The sequence below is a fragment of the Schistocerca nitens genome, chromosome 1, assembly GCF_023898315.1.
Source record: "Schistocerca nitens isolate TAMUIC-IGC-003100 chromosome 1, iqSchNite1.1, whole genome shotgun sequence".
Lineage (NCBI taxonomy): Eukaryota > Metazoa > Arthropoda > Insecta > Orthoptera > Acrididae > Schistocerca > Schistocerca nitens.
In genome coordinates this window covers 337,921,959-337,944,073 of record NC_064614.1, presented here as the reverse complement: position 1 = coordinate 337,944,073, position 22,115 = coordinate 337,921,959, and the positions used below count along the sequence as shown (strand labels likewise).

The following is a 22,115-nucleotide window of genomic DNA, read 5'->3' as shown; positions in this document are numbered from 1 at the left end:
TAGTCTCACCGATCTGCCTGCAGGCTGAGTCTGATTGTGTGTGGCATAATTCTGCGAATTCTCATGGTTTATTCATGGACCCAGGACTGTGGTGCTCCTCAGCAGGCCAGAGACCATAGGCAGTAGATTTCAGAAATTGTGACTGTCTCACCACAAGTACATTGTGCTGTGTGGCATTTTATAGGCATTTTATTTGTTCTGGTACATTTTGGCTACTTCAAAAGTGTCAGTTGCTGGCAGTTCGTACACTATGTACTCATATATTTCCCAAAAGACAAGTCACACAATACGTGTAAGATAAAAGATATAACACAGTGGGTAATAATTGAGAATAATGAGCAACATTTTATTGACTTGCTTTCTCCATCTAAAAACATTTCATTACAAAAGATGTTGGTGTTACTACTTAAGGTTTTTGCTCCCATCAGGAAACTCCATCTGCTTGCAAGTTTTTTTTAGATATTTCCTTGTTTGCATTATTGTTTCTTGTGCTGTAGCTGCAAAGACAGGTTGTCAACTTACAGCTTAACTTGCCCTTGAGATCTTAAAATTTGTCATGTAAAAATGCTGAAACTTGTGTGGAGGTCAGGGAAATATCAGGGAATTCCACTTGGGGAAACTTGTGGCAATACTGGCACCTAAAAAGGACAGTGTTAGACGCAACCAACACACAATATACTGGCACAGCGACTTCCAATAATAAATAATGAGCCTCGGAACCAAGTCAGTTGACGTACATCAATGTCAAAATGCAACATCACCTTAGCTAAGAGAGTATAGTAATGAAACAAGCATGTTTCACCTCAAACTGAGGCCTCAGAATCAGTGTAGAGGCACAAATTTGTATTACATGAAAGCACGAAACAGATGAGTCATCTACTAGTGCCAGGTTGTAGGTGAATGAAGGAAAGAAATTGTGGTGACTTGGCCAACTGTACACAGTACCTGAGTAGCACTACACAATCCAAATGCAATATAAATTCATACACTCTGCTCGTGGTCCAACCATCCACCACTATGCAGCATGAGGCAGCTTACTTTCTCTTCACACGGGCACTACAGAAAAACCAACTGCCAATTCACTACACCAGACAACATCCTGATGGGCAGCAGCAACTTCTGCCTCCTAGCACATGTAGCTGCCGTCCTCTCTGTGCTTGTTACACTTCCTGAACACCGCACTCGGCTAGATAAACTACTACTAGCCAGAGTGGTCACAAACACAGTTGGGAGGAAGTATGACCAACCTAGGTGGCTAGTGCCAACCTAGACTCATGGTGCTGGACACAGCATATTGCCATCAAAGGAAGAGGAGGGGAATGTTAAAGAAGGGCATGATCTCAGAGCTGACCAACCTAAGTTTATACCTTCTACCAGTCTTTCAGGGCTTAGAACTGAAAACTTAAATATAAGATTAAATGTAACAATGGACACCTAATATGAACTATTTGTGCTGGATAAATTGTTCGAGGAAACTGCTGTACAAACAAGCATACATGCATCACAGAAATTGTAAGGACTACCATCCTTATATTTAAATTGATCCCATGAGACTGCACATGTGCTAACATTTCTGGAAAAAAATTTGTCCAGAAGGAGATTTGAAATGTTACTGAGAATGATACATTTTGCAGACAACAGGGGCAGTAGGGGTTCCAATTGTTTGCCCAAAATACATCCACTTTGCGACAGGTACTGTTAGGTACAACCCAGCATCTTCGTGAACGGGTTCCTCACATCATTTGGAGCCTCTGGTCTGTGCTGACGGTCTTATAGATCAAAATCAGTTACTGGAACAAAAAAAAAAAAAAAAAAAAAAAAAAAAAAAAAAAAAAAAAAAAAAAAATTAAATAAAATAAAATAAAATAATTTATTGCAATTTGGACTCTTTTTTTTAAAAAAAATTGGAAGTAAAATCACTGTAGTTCCACAATGATTTCAGAAATTATTACACACTGATGAGCCCAAACATTATGACTGCCTGCTTCATAGCATGTTAGCCCACCTTTGTAATGAAAAGAGTAGCAATTCTGCATGACATGAATGTGACGAGTTCTTGGTAGGTCTCTGGAAGTAAGTGACACCAGATGTCTAAGCAAAGTTCAGCCAATTCTCATAAATTATGGACCAATGGTTTGTGAGTGCTGAACTGGCATCTTATAGTATGCCAGATGTGTTCCATTATCTTCAGATCAGACAAATTTGGTGGTGAAGACATTAACATGAGATCACTGATGTGCTCCTCAAACCACTGTAGAGTGATTCTGGGCTTTGACATAGATGATTATTATGTAAGAAGATGCCAGCACTGTCAGGGGAATATGTCAAACATGACAGGATGCTGGTGGCTACAATAATGTTCATGTCTGGGTGCCACTACTTACTATCACAGTTTAGTGGAAGCCTAAGTGAATGTCTCCCTTAGCATAATACTGTCCCCATAGTGCAGTGCTTTTTTCAAACAGCCATTAATTTGAATGATTATGTGTCTGGACATGGTTATTGACCTGGTTGTAACAAGGAGCATGATTTATTTGATTAGGTGTCTCATTTCCTTCAACAAATTGCCTGTTGTCTTCTGTCTCACGTTCTTCAGTCAATGTTTGTTTAATGATTTTTCTGATGTTTTACTGGCACAGGTGGCTGGCATTGTCAAAACTTTATCTTCCATTGCTGGTGATGGACTGGTATCAAGTTTGCAGCTGCAGGTTATATATACCTGCTGTGCCAAAGTCTAAAGTCTTTCCCCTGATCATTACTGCTGTGGTTCTCTCCTTGCTACTTTACAATGGTTATTCACTGCAGCACAGGAATCCAGGATCCGTTCACCTTGAGGCTTTCCTCTTTATTGTTGATGTTACTTTCACGTTTGTGGATTTCTTTAGCTTTCCAGAACAAGTGGGTGTGATAGCTCTTCTCTATGGCAAGAACTTCCATGTCAGTGAATTTTATTATGTGGCCAGTCTCACAAGATGTGAGCTCAGCTATGGTTAATTTCTCCACTTGGCCCAACCTGCTATGCTGCTAAGTTTGGTGATCCTCGTGTTGTTTGATTGTCTCCAGTCATTCCAAAATAGAGTTTTCCACATGCACATGGTATGTACTTATTCCTGACATTTCAAGTGGGTCCCTTTTCTCCATTGTAGATCTGAGATGCTCTATGTTCTTCTTTAGCAGTTTATAAATAGTCTTTACACTGTGTTTGCACAGTACGTGACTGATTCCATCTGTCACTCTCAGATTGTATGGCAGGAACACTGTACACATTGCTCGTCAGAATGCTTTCTAGGTTTAGCGTCTCGCATCTGAGATGCTGCAGTTCACATATTCATCTTGTGCATGTTACAAACATATTAATCATGCCCGTTTTCTGGCTCAGGTTGTGCTTTGACAGTTTGTGAAGGTATTGGTATGTATGTGACAGTTTTTGTTATGCACGGTGACCCAGGTTTTCACCACTCCTTGTAGCTGGTGCATCTAGAAAAGATAGGAGTTGGTCATTTTCTACCTCCATGGTAAATTTCATTTTGGTTTGGAGATTATTCAGGTGTCCAAGGAAGTCGCCGAGTTGTTCCTCACCATTGCTCCACACAAAAAAGTTATCATCAATGTATCTGTACAACCACACCTTAGGTTTACAAGGTGCTAAGTCCAGCAACTGTACTTTGAAGAGTTCCATGAAGAAGTGGGTCATGACTGGCCTAAGTGGACTACCCATTGCGATGCTTTCCAGCTTTTTGTATAAGTTGCCATTCCACATGAAATAGTTCATGATGAAAAATGCTAGAAAGAGCTTCAGGAAAATGGAACTGATATATTCCAGAAAATTATTGAGTAGCCCTATGGTGAACAAAGAAATAACATAAAAGCTGACCAGGATGTTGTTTGGTCCAAGTTTCAGTTTCTTCAGCTTCTCAATGAAATATCCCAAGTCCTTCCTGTGTGTGTTGATCTTCCCCAATTAAGGCTGAAGCAAAGGGCATAGTGTTTTGCCATTTCAAATGTTAGTGAGCCAGGAGCGCTTATAAGTACTCTTGATCAAACATTATCCTTATGGATCTTTGGTAATCCATACTGCCGAGTTGGTGGGTCATCTATGTTGTTCGGTTCTTGTGTACGTTTGCCAACAGAAAAGTGCCTTGATTAATAGATTCATTCTCTGTGAGATCCATTGCAATAGATCTGTGCTTCATTTTCAGTATGTGTTCAGTTCTGATATGCCCTTGATCTCCTGTTCGTAATCTTCGGTCTTCATTAAAATGGTCCCATTCCACTTTTCATTTCTTCTACAAACAGTTGGAAGGCATCGCCATGAGTACTCCACTTTGTCTAGTCGTGGTTGTCAGTTTTATTGAACGTTTCAAAGCATAGGTGCTAGGCTTGAGAGCTTGTGAACCTAAGGTGTTGCAGTACAGATAAACTGATGATACATTTGTTGTGTGGTGGTGTAGTGAAGAGCAGCTTGGTGACTTCCTAAGACACATTAATAGTCTCTCTACCATCATAAAGTTTACCATGGAGATAGAAAAGGACCATCAGCTGCTGTTTCTAGATGTGCTGGTTATGAAGAATAGTGAAAATGTGGGACACACTGTGTATCAAAAACTGATGCATGAGGACCGATACCTGCGCAAACTGTCAAAGCACCACCTGAGACAGAAAAAGGGCTTGGTTAGTATGCTTGTAATGCATGAAAGATGACTATGTGAATCTCAGATACGAGATGCTACACCTAGAAAGTGTTATGAGGAGTAATGGGTAATCTGTTAGTTGAATAACAAGTGTCATACAATTGAACACTCAGCAAAGTGACACATCAAAAGAAGAAATATTGGATACAGCTTTTGTGCCATATGTTCTGAGAAATGATGGGCAGAATCTGTTGTATATTGCACAAACAACGCATAAAGACTATTTGTTGTTGTTGTTGTTGTTGTTGTTGTTGTCTTCAGTCCTGAGACTGGTTTGATGCAGCTCTCCATGCAACTCTATCCTGTGCAAGCTTCTTCATCTCCCTGTACCTACTGCAACCTACATCCTTCTGAATCTGCTTAGTGTATTCATCTCTTGGTCTCCCTCTACGATTTTTACCCTCCATGCTGTCCTCCCATACTAAATTTGTGATCCCTTGATGCCTCAGAACATGTCCTACAACCGATCCCTTCTTCTAGTCAAGTTGTGCCACAAACTTCTCTTCTCCACAATCCTATTCAGTACTTCCTCATTAGTTACGTGATCTACCCAGCTAATCTTCAGCATTCTTCTGTAGCACCACATTTCGAAAGCTTCTATTCTCTTCTTGTCCAAACTATTTATCGTCCATGTTTCACTTCCATACATGGCTACACTCCATACAAATACTTTCAGAAACGACGTCCTGACACTTAAATCTATACTCGATGTTAACAAATTTCTCTTCTTCAGAAATGCTTTCCTTGCCATTGCCAGTCTACATTTTATATCCCCTCTACTTCGACCATCATCAGTTATTTTACTCCCCAATTAGCAAAACTCCTTTACTACTTTAAGTGTCTCATTTCCTAATCTAATTCCCTCAGCAACACCCGACTTAATTTGACTACAGTCCATTATCCTCGTTTTCCTTTTGTTGATGTTCTTCTTATATCCTCCTTTCGAGAACTGTCCATTCCGTTCAACTGCTCTTCCAGGTCCTTTGCTGTCTCTGACAGAATTACAATGTCATCGGTGAACCTCAAAGTTTTTATTTCTTCTCCATGGATTTTAATACCTACTCCGAATTTTTCTTTTGTTTCCTTCACTGCTTGCTCAATATACAGATTGAATAACATCGGGGAGAGGCTACAACCTTGTCTCACTCCCTTCCCAACCACTGCTTCCCTTTGATGTCCCGCGACTCTTATAACTGCCATCTGGTTTCTGTACAAATTGTAAATAGCTTTTCGCTCCCTGTATTTTACCCCTGCCACCTTCAGAATTTGAAATAGAATATTTCAGTCAACATTGTCAAAAGCTTTCTCTAAGTCTACAAATGCTAGAAATGTAGGTTTGCCTTTCCTTAATCTAGCTTCTAAGATATGTCGTAGGGTCAGTATTGCCTCACGTGTTCCAGTATTTCTACGGAATCCAAACTGATCTTCCCCGAGGTCGGCTTCTACTAGTTTTTCCATTCGTCTGTAAAGAATTCGCGTTAGTATTTTGCAGCTGTGACTTATTAAACTGATTGTCCGGTAATTTTCACATATGTCAACACCTGCTTTCTTTGGGATTGGAATTATTATTTTCTTCTTGAAGTCTGAGGGTATTTCGCCTGTCTCATACATCTTGCTTACCAGATGGTAGAGTTTTGTCATGACTGGCTCCTCCAAGGCTGTCAGTAGTTCTAATAGAATGTTGTCTACTCCCAGGGCCTTATTTTACTCAGGTCTTTCAGTACTCTGTCAAACTCTACACGCAATATCATATCTCCCATTTCATCTTCATCTACATCCTCTTCCATTTCCATAATATTGTCCTCAAGTACATCGCCCTTGTATAGACCCTCTATATATTCCTTCCACCTTTCTGCTTTCCCTTCTTTGCTTAGAACTGGGTTTCCATCTGAGCTCTTGATATTCATACAAGTGGTTCTCTTTTCTCCAAAGGTCTCTTTAATTTTCCTGTAGGCAGTATCTATCTTACCCCCTAGTGAGATAAGCCTCTACATACTTACTTTTGTCCTCTAGCCATCCCTGCTTAGCCATTTTGCACTTCCTGTCGATCTCATTTTTGAGACGTTTGTATTCCTTTTTGCCTGCTTCATTTACTACATTTTTATATTTTCTCCTTTCATCAATTAAATTCAATATTTCTTCGGTTACCCAAGGATTTCTACTAGCCCTCGTCTTTTTACCTACTTGATCCTCTGCTGCCTTCACTACTTCATCCCTCAAAGCTACCCATTCTTCTTCTATTGTATTTCATTCCCCCATTCTTGTCAGTTGTTCCCTTGTGCTCTCCCTGAAACTCTGTACAACCTCTGGTTTAGTCAGTTTATCCAGGTCCCATCTCCTTAAATTCCCACCTTTTTGCAGTTTCTTAAGTTTTAATCTACAGTTCATAACCAATAGATTGTGGTCAGAGTCCACATCTGCCCCTGGAAATGTCTTACAATTTAAGACCTGGTTCCTAAATCTCTGTCTTACCATTATATAATTTATCTGAAACCTGTCAGTAGCTCCAGGCTTTTTTGATGTATTCAATCTTCTTTTATGATTCTTGAACCAAGTGTTAGCTATGATTGAGTTGTGCTCTGTGCAAAATTCTACGAGGCGGCTTCCTCTTTCATTTCTTACCCCCAATCCATATTCACCTACTACGTTTCCTTCTCTCCCTTTTCCTACTGGCAAATTCCAGTTACCCATGACTATTAAATTTTCATCTCCCTTCACTATCTGAATAATTTGTTTTATTTCATCATACATTTCTTCAATTTCTTCGTCATCTGCAGAGCTAGTTGGCATGTAAACTTGTACCACTGTAGTAGGCGTGGGCTTCGTGTCTATCTTGGCCACAATAATGCGTTCACTATGTTGTTTGTAGTAGCTTACCCGCATTCCTATTTTCCTCTTCATTATTAAACCTACTCCTGCATTACCCCTATTTGATTATGAGTTTATAACCCTGTATTCACCTGACCAAATGTCTTGTTCGTCCTGCCACTGAACTTCGCAAATTCCCACTATATCTAACTTTAACCTATCCATTTCCCTTTTTAAATTTTCTAAACTACCTGCCCGATTAAGGGATCTGACATTCCACGCTCTATTCCGTAGAACGCCAGTTTTCTTTCTCCTGATAACGACATCCTCTTGAGTAGTCCCCGCCTGGAAATCCGAATGGGGGACTATTTTACCTCCGGAATATTTTACCCAAGAGGACGGCATCATCATTTAACCATACAGTAAAGCTGCATGCTATTTATAAATTGATAAAGAAGATCAAAGAGCAGTACATATTGGCAAAGGAAAAAAGGGACCCAGTTGGAATGTCGGGAATAACCACATACCATATATTTGTGGGGGACTCTGTGGTGGAATGACTGGATGATCAATCGACACCAGAATCACTGAACATAAGTGACATTGCAGACTGCGACAAGTGGGGAAATAAGGTGTGGCAGAGCAAGTGTGCTGTGAGACTGAACACACAGTAAAATTTGCCAATACAGAAGTTCTTGCTGTGGAGATGAATTTTCACTCCTGCTTGATTAGGGAAGCTATAGAAGTCCACAAACATGACAATAACTTGAACAAGGAATAGGAAAACCTCAAAATAAATGATCATTGCAGGTAGCAAGGGGAGAACTACAGTGGCAATGACCAAAAGAAGCCCTGGTACATTGGCACGCAAGGTTCATATAATCTGCAGCTGCAAGCCTGACTCTAGTCCGCAACCAGCGATGGAGGGTGAAGTTTTGACAATGCCAGCAACTCAAGCTGGCGAAACATCAAAAAACATTATCAAAGAAACATTGACTGCAGAGCCCAAGCTAGAAGCCAATAGGCAATTTGTGAGCTAGTGACCACAAGACTCTTAACTTATAAATTTTGTATGTTTCCACTGACCCGTGGTACAATATGTTTCCATTGGCCCGTGGTACAATATTGCTGATCTGCTGTTCACTGTAATTTTAACTGAAAAAGTCATTGTATGAACATGGTTACACTTAAGATTTGTCTGCTGCAGAGCCCCATGTTCAACAATGTGCTCTGAGTGGTGTGTCCTGAAGCACTTGTACCTGCACCAGCATTGTACTCCGTCATCAGATTTGCCAGAGATCATTGATTGTATTGCTTTACAGGGTGGGTAGTACTCTGACATCCACATTCTGTAATGAGGCAAGGATGTTAAACATCTTGTCACGTTTCATGGTTATTCAACTACTTTCAGTAAGTAGTCATGACAGCAGCATGTCAACAGCCAACCAACCAACCAACGTCTCTCCAGATATGGAAGAGAAACTGCAGCCTCTCCAGATATGGAAGAGAAACTGCAGCTGCTTGTAGAGGTATCCAGGCAAATACAAGATGCATACACAAAGGAAATGCCGAAATTGAGCAAAAACTGTGACTAAAGGAGCGAAGCCGAGTGATGCATTTGTTTTGGTGCAGATAGAGAACTCTGATGCCAAGGAGTTTTAGGACACTTGTTACGCTGCTCAGAGTCCGAAGTTTGACACTGGTAGGATGCCCATGCAATCCAGTAAAGAGTTTGCCTAGCCACATGTGGCTTTGCTCAATACAGTCACTCTGGCCCCCAAGAATGTTATTTTAGCTTCAGCTGGCCCCCAGCAGCTTGTATGACCTGCTGGATGATTGCCGCAGATACACTGATATGAAGGTACCGTGGATTGACAACAGGCTGTGCCCGTTGGACAAGGGGACACACATGTATCTGCTTTATTTTGATGAATAATTCTGCCTATCTTGTTGTGGCCACCTTCACCTTCGATGAACTCCTGTAGTCCCCATCAGCCCACCAAACGCACAGTATGCAGGTGGGAGAACAGCCACACCCTCCTGATGACAGGAAGAGTGGCTCCCCACCTCCTAACAGCATCTGTATCTCTCCAGAATATTATGTGTTTGGTGACTGCAGACATCATAATTGAATTATAAAACTGATAAAACTATATTAAATAATATATGCAATGGCTCTACTTCATGCATAACATTTAATAACATCTAGCACATTTATAGTGGAGTCCAATATGCAGGTTCAGTGTTACCTGTTTAAAAGAAATCTGTTACACATAGTAAGATGACACCACAGATTTAGTTATGTGCACATTGTACTTACAGTCTCTCAATGTGAAGTCAAATAAGTTTGTCTTGCACAATTACAGCATTGTTTTTCAGTGAAAATATGAGAGTATTCTCACCATTTGACCATTGACCATTTAAATGATTGTATCTAGTAACACACACTCTCTCTCTTTCTCTCTCTCTCTCTCTCTCTCTCTCTCTCTCTCTCTCTCTCTCTCTTTCACTTGTTCAGAACTTATTCCATGAAGTAAAAGGAGATGTCAAACAGATATTCTTTTAGTTGTGTTTGAAGTTAATTTTATTGTGTATTAAATTCCTTCCATCACTGATTAAGTGGTCAAACATTTTTGTGGTAGAATACTGAACTCCTTTCTTCTCACTCTAAGATTGAGTTAAGGACAGTGTAAGTAATTTTTTCTTTTAATCTTATTCATGAATGTTGATTTTATTTTCAAATTGTGATTGGTTTGTTGACTAAAATTTTTTTAAAGGAGTAAATTTAGTTGGAGACCTATCTCAATATGTGTAACTATTTAAAGAAATGTCTGCAAGAGATTTTAGAGTGGACACTACAAATTATCTTTATTACATGATACTGTGCATCAAATAGTTTCTTTCTCAATGATAACTTACTCCAGAGTATGATGCCAGAAGACATCAGTGGATGAAAGTAAGAAAAGTAAGCCAACATTTTAACGTTTTTGCCAGTTCAATTTCCTGAATTTAGAATATCATGTTTATTTATTGATTAACTCTCATGTATTACTTCTGAAGGTGTAGTCAGGCTATGTACTGCCTTTTATTTAACTTCAGTGAAAGTCCTTTTGCAGAGAACTGGTTTTTATTTTTCAAGAAAGTGCTCTTTATGTTTTCAAGTGTTGTAATTTTTCCATTAGGCTTGATTATAATATTTTTTCACTAGCAAAGAGAACTGTTTCTGTTTTTTGGATATATGAGACAGATTTATATACATCAAGAGCAGGAGTGGATCCAGTATTGATTCCTGTGGCACACGTGTAGTAATAATTGCCTGTTCTTTTTTGCTGTATGCTGTCCTGGGTTTCTCAGTGCTACACCTACATACTTTTAATTACCAATAAGACCTCTCACACCATCATATATGAGCTGCACAGTCAAATGGTTTTTATAAGTCATTGACAGTGTTTTGTCATTTAAATTTTGCATAATCTGATTCATATACTGAAAAATGGCATGTTCTGTGCAGGGACTACTTTGAAACATAAACTGATATAACTATGTATGTTACTTGGAGGTAGTTTTGTTACAGTTCTCATCCATATAATCTTCTTCAATACCTTATAGGGGTTGGTAAGCTGAGAAACTGGTCAGTAATTATTAATATCTGTGTTACTACCTTTCTTGTTCAGGAGTCTTACAATAGCGTAAGTTGTTCATTCAAAAAGTTGTGAGACTGATATTATTCCTCACATATTAGTGCCAACAGTGCAGAAACTAAGGTGGTAGCTTGAACTAACAAATTTAAAGTACAGGTTTACATTTGACCAGTCATTTGGGAACAGGCAGTGTTGAGTAGAGGACATGTGACCCTAGTGTGCCAACATTGTTACTTCACCAATTGGAATGTAGTAATATCTCTAAATGAAGTGCTCAAGACATTCTCCTGAATGTTTTCTAGAGGAGAGAAGTATGTGCAAAGTTTGTACCACATACTTTGACTCCCAAACAAAAATGACAATGCAAGGACTGGACCGAAATGTAAAACCCAGACAATTTGTTTGTGGAAAAAAATCATCACGAATCAAGAGACTTATTGTCATTAATATGAACCTGTTATAAAATGACAAAATGCAGAAATTCACTTGAAGAGTCAGCACTTTCATGACAACTGTGTGTGTGTGTGTGTGTGTGTGTGTGTGTGTGTGTGTGTGTGTGTGAGCGCGCGCTGGGCGGGGTGGTGGGGGGTGGGGGGGTGGGGGGGGGGGGAAGTACTGCATGATGTGTGACTAAATACATGGTTTATGTGTGGAGAACAATATTTTAGTAATTTTCCTGAGATGTTATCAACCCCATGAGGGTTTTTCGTTTTGAGGCAGTTAATTAGATTCTTAAGTGCCATTGCTGTAGCATGACATAATTGCAATTTCCCTCAATGTTTGTCCTGTTGACATGTTTATTGCAAGTATTTTGTTGTTTTGTTCATGGAACAGTCCACGTCAATCTTCTGAGCTATTCCTAGGAAGACTCTCCTCCAGAATCACAGCTTAACTGAGAATGGGGGAATGTCAGATATACTACCTGATAATATGTGTTTACCTGATGCTCTTGTTATTTATCTACACAAATGAAAACCAATTATACTAAAGAATTACCATAAACTGTAATGTTAGTTAAGAAAATGACCTTTTTTATTCATGTGTAAAAGTCATCAATGTGCTGATTGTTAATGAAGCAATTTGATATACTTCGCCTTGAAATTAGGTAAAAAATAAGAAAAATAAAGGGGGGGGGGGACACAATATCCCAGTTTCTCGTCACATGCATCGTATCATGATTTTCTTGCTGTGTTGTACAAAAACTGAAGTATTCTCTAAATATAATCAACAACATTCTCATGTCACATTTATAGGACATTTGTAATTTGATAAGCTGAGGATCAACTATGGAGGAAACAACAAAGAGTAAAGAAATAAAAACAGATTTTACATGTGTGTCTGAAAATCAAAACTGAATACTGTCCAAAAATATTCAGTAAAATAGTTGTAGATACAAGGAAGGAAACTGAAAATTTAAGAGTGTACCGTATTATTCACTTCTCAAATCACCTGAATTTATGGTTAATAGGTCGAAGATCACTGCTAGTTAAGATATGTTCCAAGTAAAATTTTATATGATGTCCTTACATATCAGATTACCATTAATGTTGTTAATAGTTGATATGGAAAATACAGTGGCTTTGACAGGTGTTTTACTAGGCATGTGCTTGTTGTTAAAATTACAGTGAGACAGAATGGGTAAACTTAAGTTAGCTGCAGGAGATGGCATTTCTGCACTTCTTGTTGTGCAGATGGAAACAAAGTAAAAAATTCTAATGTTTCTTGTTCCTTTCCAGTCTTCATTGATCAATTTTTCTTCCTTTCTGAAGTAAGAACATACAAATTCTATAAATTGCAATTGATCTTTTTTTTTGGCATAGTATATCTGCAGCATTCAGAATTTTGCCCTTGTAGAATTAATTTTTGACCAGCCATTCTGTCTGTCTCTCTAATTTTTTAACTGTTTTCTAACTTAATTTTCTGTTTGGTATGAGATTTGTTTCATTTTTTAGTATTATGTGTCCATTGTTTTAACTTTGCCTTGAGTCTCAAGAAATTTAAGAACTTTTATTAACCACATAAAACAAATTCATAACTTGCAATTTTCCTGTTGTTGAATTTTGTTGATTCAGACATCGAGGAGATGTGAGGTGGATTTATTACTATTATTCATCAAGTGAATCATTTAAGAGCTTTTATTAATTTCACAAAACAAACTTGGAGATTGTGATTCTTTCATTGCTTCTGATGTTATCAAGGTGGTGCAAGATGATATTATTAACATTATTCTTCTTGTAGGAGGAAGAGACTTATTTTTCGTACAATGATTTGTGTAACTGTGTTGTTTGTCGCTTTTGCTTTTTTATTAGATATCATCTCTATGTACTATTTTTGTATTATTTTTCAGACATCCTTATCATCCGTTCAAAGTTCATTACCGCTACCGGTTTCATGCCCCACATCATGACACATATGAAATTTCTTGGGTGTCTTTCACAACAGAAAAACTGGAGACATACAATTGGAATTATTTAGACCATTACATATGCACTAGAGGAGATGTTGATTTTGCTCTTGTTGAGGTAAGTATAAAGAAGCAGGTATTTAAGTTCTTTTTCCATGTTTGTAAAAAAAGAAAAATAAATAAAATTAAATAAAAATAAATTATTTTACACTAGACACAAACTTGAGGTGGCATAAAATGTTAATGATTTACATTTATTATTAAATTTGTTTTTTCTTTTATGTTCACTACGCACTTATCCATTAGTTTTAATGTTTGAATATTTCTGTGATACAAGTTTATTAAAATGACTAGTATTTATATTGATTGTAAATTAGGGGTATTGGTAGTCAAAAGAGAAATAGCAAATGAGAAAGGCTAAAGGCAATGCAAATGTGCAAATAATTGTATAGAAAATGCAAAATGGCCAGAGGAGGAAAGCAAAGCTATAAAAACATGCATGGTCATGGAAAAGAAGGATGCTGCATTTGAGATTTAGGAAAATCTTTGGAGAAAAGAGAAGAAGCTGTATGAACATAATGAGTGCAAATGGCAACTGGAAGATGGAAGGCAAATGTGTAACTATTATTTAATTGAAAGAAATTGGGTGAAAATATTATGGAAAGGGAGGAAATTAATGAAGATAAGAGGAGTTGGAATAGACAACATTTCCTCGGAATTATTGAAATTTATGAGAGAACCAACTTTAAAAAAGGTGTTCCACCTGGCTAAATACCCTTTAATTCCAAAAAGAATGTACTTGTAATAAATTATTAAAGAAAGTAAAGTTGACCGAAGTGAGTATTACTAATCCACCAGTTTAATACATCAGGGTTGCAAAATACTAACAGAGGAATGGAACAACTGGTAGGAGCCCACCTGTGAAGGATCAGTTTGGGTTCATACAAAATGGAGGAACACATAAGGCAACACTAACCCCACTATCTATCTTGAAAGATAGATTTTTATAGGGCAAACCTACGTTTGTAGCATTTGTAGATTTAGGCAAAAAGGGGGAGGGGGGGGGGGAGAACACTCTAAGGTTCTTACTACAATATATTCTTTGTAATGCTGCAGTTGTCAGATGGAAAATAAAAGAGGAAAAAAGTTATCTAAAACTTACAAAGAAAACAGACTACAGTTATAAGAGCCAGAGGATGTGTAAGATAGGCATTAATTGAAAATGGGGTGAGAGAGATTTGTCGTCAATCCCCCAACCTGTAAAGGAAGCCAAGGAGCAATTTGGCAATGGGGTTAAAGTTCAGTGAGAAGAAATAAAAACCTTAACATTTGCCAGTGGTATTGTAATTCTTATCAGAGAGGAAAAAGGACTTGGAGGATAAGTTGAATGGAATGGATAGTGCCTTGAAATGAAGGTGTATGTGGAACACTGACAAAAGTAAAACAATTGTAATTAGCTCAGTCAACAAAGCCAAAAAAAGGATGACTGGGTCAGAAATCATATAGTCACAAATATTTGTACAGTGGTAGGAGGGAGTGCCATAAACAACATAATAAAAATCCTTGACAGTGTAATGTAATTGTATAGATAAAAAGATCTACAGACTCATTGGCAGCCGGAGAACACACTCACATAAAGGTTTAACTTATGCCAGCTTTTATAGCCAGTGGCTTCTTCATCTGGCAGAAGGGTTGAAGGGGAAGGAAGAGGGGTAAAGGAAAATGACTGGAGAGGTTTAGGGAAAGCGGCACCATTTGGTAAAGTGTCCCTGAACCCTGGGTCAATGGAGACTTATCGGACGGCATGATTAGGAAAGTCTTTCCTTCTTATTGGACCCAACCTGAGGTTCTGGGTGACTTTTCACAACTGTACCCCTTTAGTCCATTGATTTCACCCCTCTTCCTTCTCCTTTAACCCTTCTGCTAGGAGGAGGAGTCACTGGTTCCAAAAGCTTGCATAATTTAAATCTTTTTTTTATGCGTGTGTTTTCTCCTACCACCATGTGGTCAGTAGATATTTTAATCTATCCAGTTACATTATATTGTCAAAAATGGATTATTTTCATTATTATATAATAAAAATCCTGATGCATGGCGTCTGAGTGTTGAGATGGTGCAGTGTTTAAAGGTCAATTTTTTATGTTTTTCCTACAAAAAGGGTTCTATTCATTTTTTGTCTAGTACTGGTAGTTCCGATTTGGAAGGGGGTGAAAATATTGTACGTTATGAAAAATATTGTTTTAAAGGTATAAAATTAATGTTTATCTTTAAATGAGGTGGTGTAAAAACAAATATGAAATGTATGTACCATGTCTAAGAGCAGTACAACCATATTAATGGATAGATTGTGTCCTATGGATTGTTACAGGGTGATGGTGAGGGGAGAGGGGGTAGGTTGTGTGAGATAGTGTGTGAGGGAAAGCAGATTGCGACACTGTTCCCTCCTTCATAGACCTGCAGCCAGAGGATTGAACAGGTGATTCCCCATTCTATCTACCCCAATATGTCACAGATAGCAATTGCAACATGTTTCACAAAGCTATATTGAATCTCCACAGTGTGTCTTGCATCTTATAAATCACAAGTGATGCAGTGCGCAGACATGCCAGAGGGTGTGTGGATGGGGAGTTGTGATGTTTTCTGCAAAATGTGTTAACATGATATGCAATGCAGAAAGGGGTTTCTAATAACACTAACACAAGAAAAGCATCTGGACAGAATCTACATAAATCCCTGCACATGGTTCTACACTGCTAGAGAGGAAATTTGTTCTTAGTCTTCATATACAGCAGCTTTAGTGTTCTTCTGAGAAAGGCAACTTCCTCCACCATGAATGCTGTTCACTTTACAGTTTTCAGACAGACAACCATACCTTCCCAGCATTTCCTGTCCAGTTCTGTTATGTGCGGAGACAAAATTACTTCACTAAACTTGTGTTTATATTTTGTAGTTACTTTTTCAGTTTATTTAGCGATCGAGAACTTATTTGCAGTTGTTGAGTGAGTTATTAGGTAAAGAAGCTCAAAATCTGGAGCACTCAATTATCTACCCCACTGAAAAACTTGTCCCTAGTGTAATATGATATCAGTAAGTATTCAACAACTTCAATTTCATTGTCTCCACTATCATTATCTGGAATACTTTTCATAGCATGTGAGGTATCAAATGCATCACCCCATCCTGCACTCTCCCAACATCTGAAGAGTTCCAGAGGCCTAAATTGGCTCCCTCTACAACAGTAGTAGTTCACTTAGTAGTTGTGGAACTTTAGATATGTCAACATATGTCAAACCATGCATTAAAGCATACTACTGTTCTAAACTTGAACACGATCACTGTAATTTGATCAGATATATTCACATCCATCTTGGAAGATATACTGTGAATATGAAGTGGCTTCACTCAGTGCAGTCCTGTCTACAAGTGTGAGCAATTCATGAATGGAAAAGGTTAATACCATCTACCAGTAACACACATAATGGTGAGAGAAGTGCAGTAACTTCCTGGCCATTCACTGATTCACCACCAAGTGACTGCAACACAGTTGCATGGCATTACAATGTGCTATCCACTATAAACAGCAACAGGGTGCCACCTTTACCAATCCAGTCCGATGCCTTACCCACCAACACACAGGTCGCTGACATCACACTTACAAATTAAAAGCTTCTCAGCCATTTTACATAAAAACTCACCTAACAACAGCAAATACATACTCATTTAATAAACTGAGAATAACTGCTCTATATGAACACATGTTCAGTGAAGATACTTTAGCTAATCGCCTAAGTGACCTGACAGGCAATGCTGGGGAGGTATAGTTTGTCTGCAAAATAAAAATCTAGCAGTGCTCATGGTGGAGGAAGAACACTGTAGCTTCTGTACTTGGTGATTATGAGTCAATTTCCCCTCTTGCAGTGTAGAACAGTGTGCAGAGATTTATGTATATTCTGTCCAGATTCATTATTTGCATTACTATTTTTAGAAACACCTATCTGCATTCCATGTAGAATTAACGTGTTTTGTTGAAACAGACACCCTCCCCCCTCCCACAGAGAGTTAATACACTCCCCCCTCCCACAGAGAGTTAATACACTTTGTAGAAAACAAACTCCCCCCTGTTACGGATTGCCTATTGCTCAGTGATTCTTCAGGTGTGTTGTGGAAATTCGTTATAACTTTGTGAAACACCCTATGCTACTTGTATTGGTTTAGAGAGAGTTAGGAATCACCAGCTCGATTTTCAGTTTGCAGGCATATGAAGGAGGTAAGTACATGAACACAACTGAGCAACCTATCTCCCTTGCATTTTTAATCACACATCCCCACCCTTCTTTCCACCCTGTTACACTAACAAACACAATTTATCCTGTAATATGACTCTACTGTGCTTACATGTGATACACATATTTAATATTTGTTTTTAACCCACTTCATTTAAAGATAAACATTAATTTTTTGTTGTTAATATTTTTAATAATTGCTATTTTTCCATCCCCTGAAATGCGGAAACTATTAATGCCAGAGAAAAATGAATAAGACTTTTTTTGTGGGAATTGTAATCCTCCCCTTCTCTGCACCTCCAACCTACTCCACCTCAACTCTCGCATTCCATTGGTCAAGATTATTAGTATCCTGTTCTTAGCACTCTCTGCTACCACTGTACAAAAATTTGTTGTTACACAACTTTTCCCCTAATTTTCTTTTGGTGACTGAACTAAATGGAATTTAGGTGAATTAGATGACAGTGAGGGAATTAGAATAGTGAATGAGACACTTGTGGTAGTGTATGGCTTTTGCAGCCTGAACAGAAAAATAGCTGGAGACAGCTAAAGTAGAGGGGCTGTGAAATATAAAGTGGTAGTAGCAAAAAACCTTTTCTGAAAATTAATAATATGTTAACATTTATTGTAGGTTTTAGTAAGTCTTTGCCTTGAATAAAGCATCATATGACAGTGAAAAACGGACAGTAAACAGTAGGAACAAGAAGTCTTTGAAATTTGATGCTGTAGACAAATGCTGAAGTTTAGGTGGTTAATGAAGAGATGTAGAATCAAATTGTAAGAAATAAAATTTGTGTCATAATAATGAGAAAATTTTTGCTGTTGTAGAATCTCCTTGCCTGATGCCTGTTTCTGTTCTGAATTTCCCAGTACTCGTATGAATTCCAGTGGAAGCTACAGTATTGTGATATATATTTTTCTGTTTATTCACAATCTTTGTATTAGTGCCTTGTTTCTAAAGGTAATAATTTTGCATAAGAAGTGTTTCAAAGTTTTCTGAAAATCTGTGTGCTGTACCCAGTTCTAAGCTTGTTCCTTTGCCTGATTAAAATCTATTTTTCCCCTTTTCTTCATTATAAGCACTTTGTGATAATTTTACTGAATTTCTTACCCATAATTATATTGGTAGTTTTGGGAAATTGTGTTTACATGTAAACATACTCCAAACAATTTTGAAACTTCCTTTGTTGCTTTTGAATTACTTTTCCTCTGGCTTCGAAATGCTGTCACCTCGATGCCTTCCCTGTCTTCGCTCCTTGAATGGCATTGCATATGTCAAATGGCTTTACTTAGGGCAATTACTTATTAACAACCAATGTTTGTGATTCATCTCATAAAATGTAATAACATCTAAAGAAATCTTCAAACACTTTCACTAACATCACAGTAATGAAATGTGATATTCACTCAACAAACCCCCCTCCCGTGTTCTGTTACAGTTTTCATTTGTTTGTGTTACCATATTTTCTGTGGTTTGTCACAACATAATGAAGGTGTTTCTGAGGAGTTTATAGTTTTGTTTGATTCAGCAGATTTTATCATGTTCTGATATTGTTTATATAAAGCTCTAATTTCCTTTTTCACAGTTCCGTTCTTTTGCATCATACTTTCTTTACTATTGCTTCCTTCATTACTGTGAGATCTTTTGCTATTTTGCAGGTACATTTTTTTAAAATAATTGATCCTTTCTTCTGTATCTATAAAATTTTGTAATCAAAGATACTGAATTTGCTGCTCATATAATTTTGTATTCTTCACTATTGCTATATAAATCCTTTTAATACATCTTTCTGACTGTCTGAGGAGTGTTTCTTTCTAGCTTTTTATGCTTTTCTCTCTGTATCTTATGAGTCAGTGATAACTTGAAATTTCCAAAGTGATTTAGGACAAAAACATCTTGTAAAAATATTTTACTGTTTGCTCAACTGTAGCAGTTCTCATTATCAACTCTATCTGGATCTTGAAACATCCTTTTCGTTGCTTTCTGACATTTATATTTTATGAGAAAACAGTAAGATCCTGACCACAATTTTTTATTCCATATTAATGTAGGTGCATTTACCTTGTGAGTTTTTACAATATGGGTAGATAAAAAATTTCCTCACTGTGACTGAATAGACTGCTGAAGTTCAGGCAATGGAAAGAGTTAAGGAAGTTGCCCAGCACCCATGGTCAGGGGTAACTTACTAGACCAGGTGAGAAAGAAAGTAAAATGTGTGAGAGGAGGGAAGCATTTTAATTATCATTTATGCTGAGTGAGAATAAAATGTACACTTTTTATAGTTCTGTCTATAATTGGACAGTGGTAATAGTGAATTCACAATCACACCATCAGAGTAACTTAACAGTTTGGGCCTCCACTATTCACAAGTACAAAGATGGATAAAAACTAGAAAATTTTGATCACAGTTGATAAAAATTCACATAATAACTTAGCTGCTCCATATGATGAGGTACTCAACTTTGATATCCTCGGGGATGGTTGCTTCAGATAGTCCCAGAGACCGATGTTGCTGAAATACTAATTTTAAAATAAAACACAGAGTATATCACTTTCTTGTTTTGTATTATAACCAATTAGTACACTCCTGGAAATGGAAAAAAGAACACATTGACACCGGTGTGTCAGACCCACCATACTTGCTCCGGACACTGCGAGAGGGCTGTACAAGCAATGATCACACGCACGGCACAGCGGACACACCAGGAACCGCGGTGTTGGCCGTCGAATGGCGCTAGCTGCGCAGCATTTGTGCACCGCCGCCCTCAGTGTCAGCCAGTTTGCCGTGGCATACGGAGCTCCATCGCAGTCTTTAACACTGGTAGCATGCCGCGGCAGCGTGGACGTGAACCGTATGTGCAGTTGACGGACTTTGAGCGAGAGCGTATAGTGGGCATGCGGGAGGCCGGGTGGACGTACCGCCGAATTGCTCAACACGTGAGGCGTGAGGTCTCCACAGTACATCGATGTTGTCGCCAGTGGTCGGCGGAAGGTGCACGTGCCGGTCGACCTGGGACCGGACCGCAGCGATGCACCGATGCACGCCAAGACCGTAGGATCCTACGCAGTGCCGTAGGGGACCGCACCGCCACTTCCCAGCAAATTAGGGACACTGTTGCTCCTGGGGTATCGGCGAGGACCATTCGCAACCGTCTCCATGAAGCTGGGCTACGGTCCCGCACACCGTTAGGCCGTCTTCCGCTCACGCCCCAACATCGTGCAGCCCGCCTCCAGTGGTGTTGCGACAGGCGTGAATGGAGGGACGAATGGAGACGTGTCGTCTTCAACGAAGAGAGTCGCTTCTGCCTTGGTGCCAATGATGGTCGTATGCATGTTTGGCGCCGTGCAGGTGAGCGCCACAATCAGGACTGCATACGACTGAGGCACACAGGGCCAACACCCGGCATCATGGTGTGGGGAGTGATCTCCTACACTGGCTGTACACCACTGGTGATCGTCGAGGGGACACTGAATAGTGCACGGTACATCCAAACCGTCATCGAACCCATCGTTCTACCATTCCTAGACCGGCAAGGGAACTTGCTGTTCCAACAGGACAATGCACGTCCGCATGTATCCCGTGCCACCCAACGTGCTCTAGAAGGTGTAAGTCAACTACCCTGGCCAGCAAGATCTCCGGATCTGTCCCCCATTGAGCATGTTTAGGACTGGATGAAGCGTCGTCTCACGCGGTCTGCACGTCCAGCACGAACGCTGGTCCAACTGAGGCGCCAGGTGGAAATGGCATGGCAAGCCGTTCCACAGGACTACATCCAGCATCTCTACGATCGTCTCCATGGGAGAATAGCAGCCTGCATTGCTGCAAAAGGTGGATATACACTGTACTAGTGCCGACATTGTGCATGCTCTATTGCCTGTGTCTATGTGCCTGTGGTTCTGTCAGTGTGATCATGTGATGTATCTGACCCCAGGAATGTGTCAATAAAGTTTCCCCTTCCTGGGACAATGAATTCACGGTGTTCTTATTTCAATTTCCAGGAGTGTATATATGTTGATGGTAGATACATTTTATTATCTGGCAGCCTCCAAAAGAGTATCTCATACAGCTTCTGAAAGGCAATAATGCGGACTCATTGACTGACTGACCGAGCGAGGTGGCGCAGTGGTTAGACACTGGACTCGCATTCGGGAGGACGACGGTTCAATCCTGCATCCGGCCATCCTGATTTAGGTTTTTCGTGATTTCCCTAAATCACTCCAGGCAAATGCCGGGATTCCTTTCCTTCATTCAGTCCTTCTGCTAGAAAAAGGAGGCACTGACTCTGA

General features: G+C 39.1%; 1 protein-coding gene across 6 annotated transcripts in view; it reads left to right on the top strand.

The window, feature by feature from the left end:
* Positions 1-22,115, top strand: part of LOC126248551 (GATOR complex protein Iml1) — a 637,798-nt gene that overhangs the window by 270,841 nt on the left and 344,842 nt on the right. For all 6 annotated transcript variants that reach the window (XM_049949630.1, XM_049949665.1, XM_049949640.1 and 3 more), the window contains one exon: positions 13,488-13,662. In XM_049949630.1, coding sequence (XP_049805587.1) covers positions 13,488-13,662 — 175 coding nt within the window. The remainder of the gene's footprint in view (positions 1-13,487; positions 13,663-22,115) is intronic.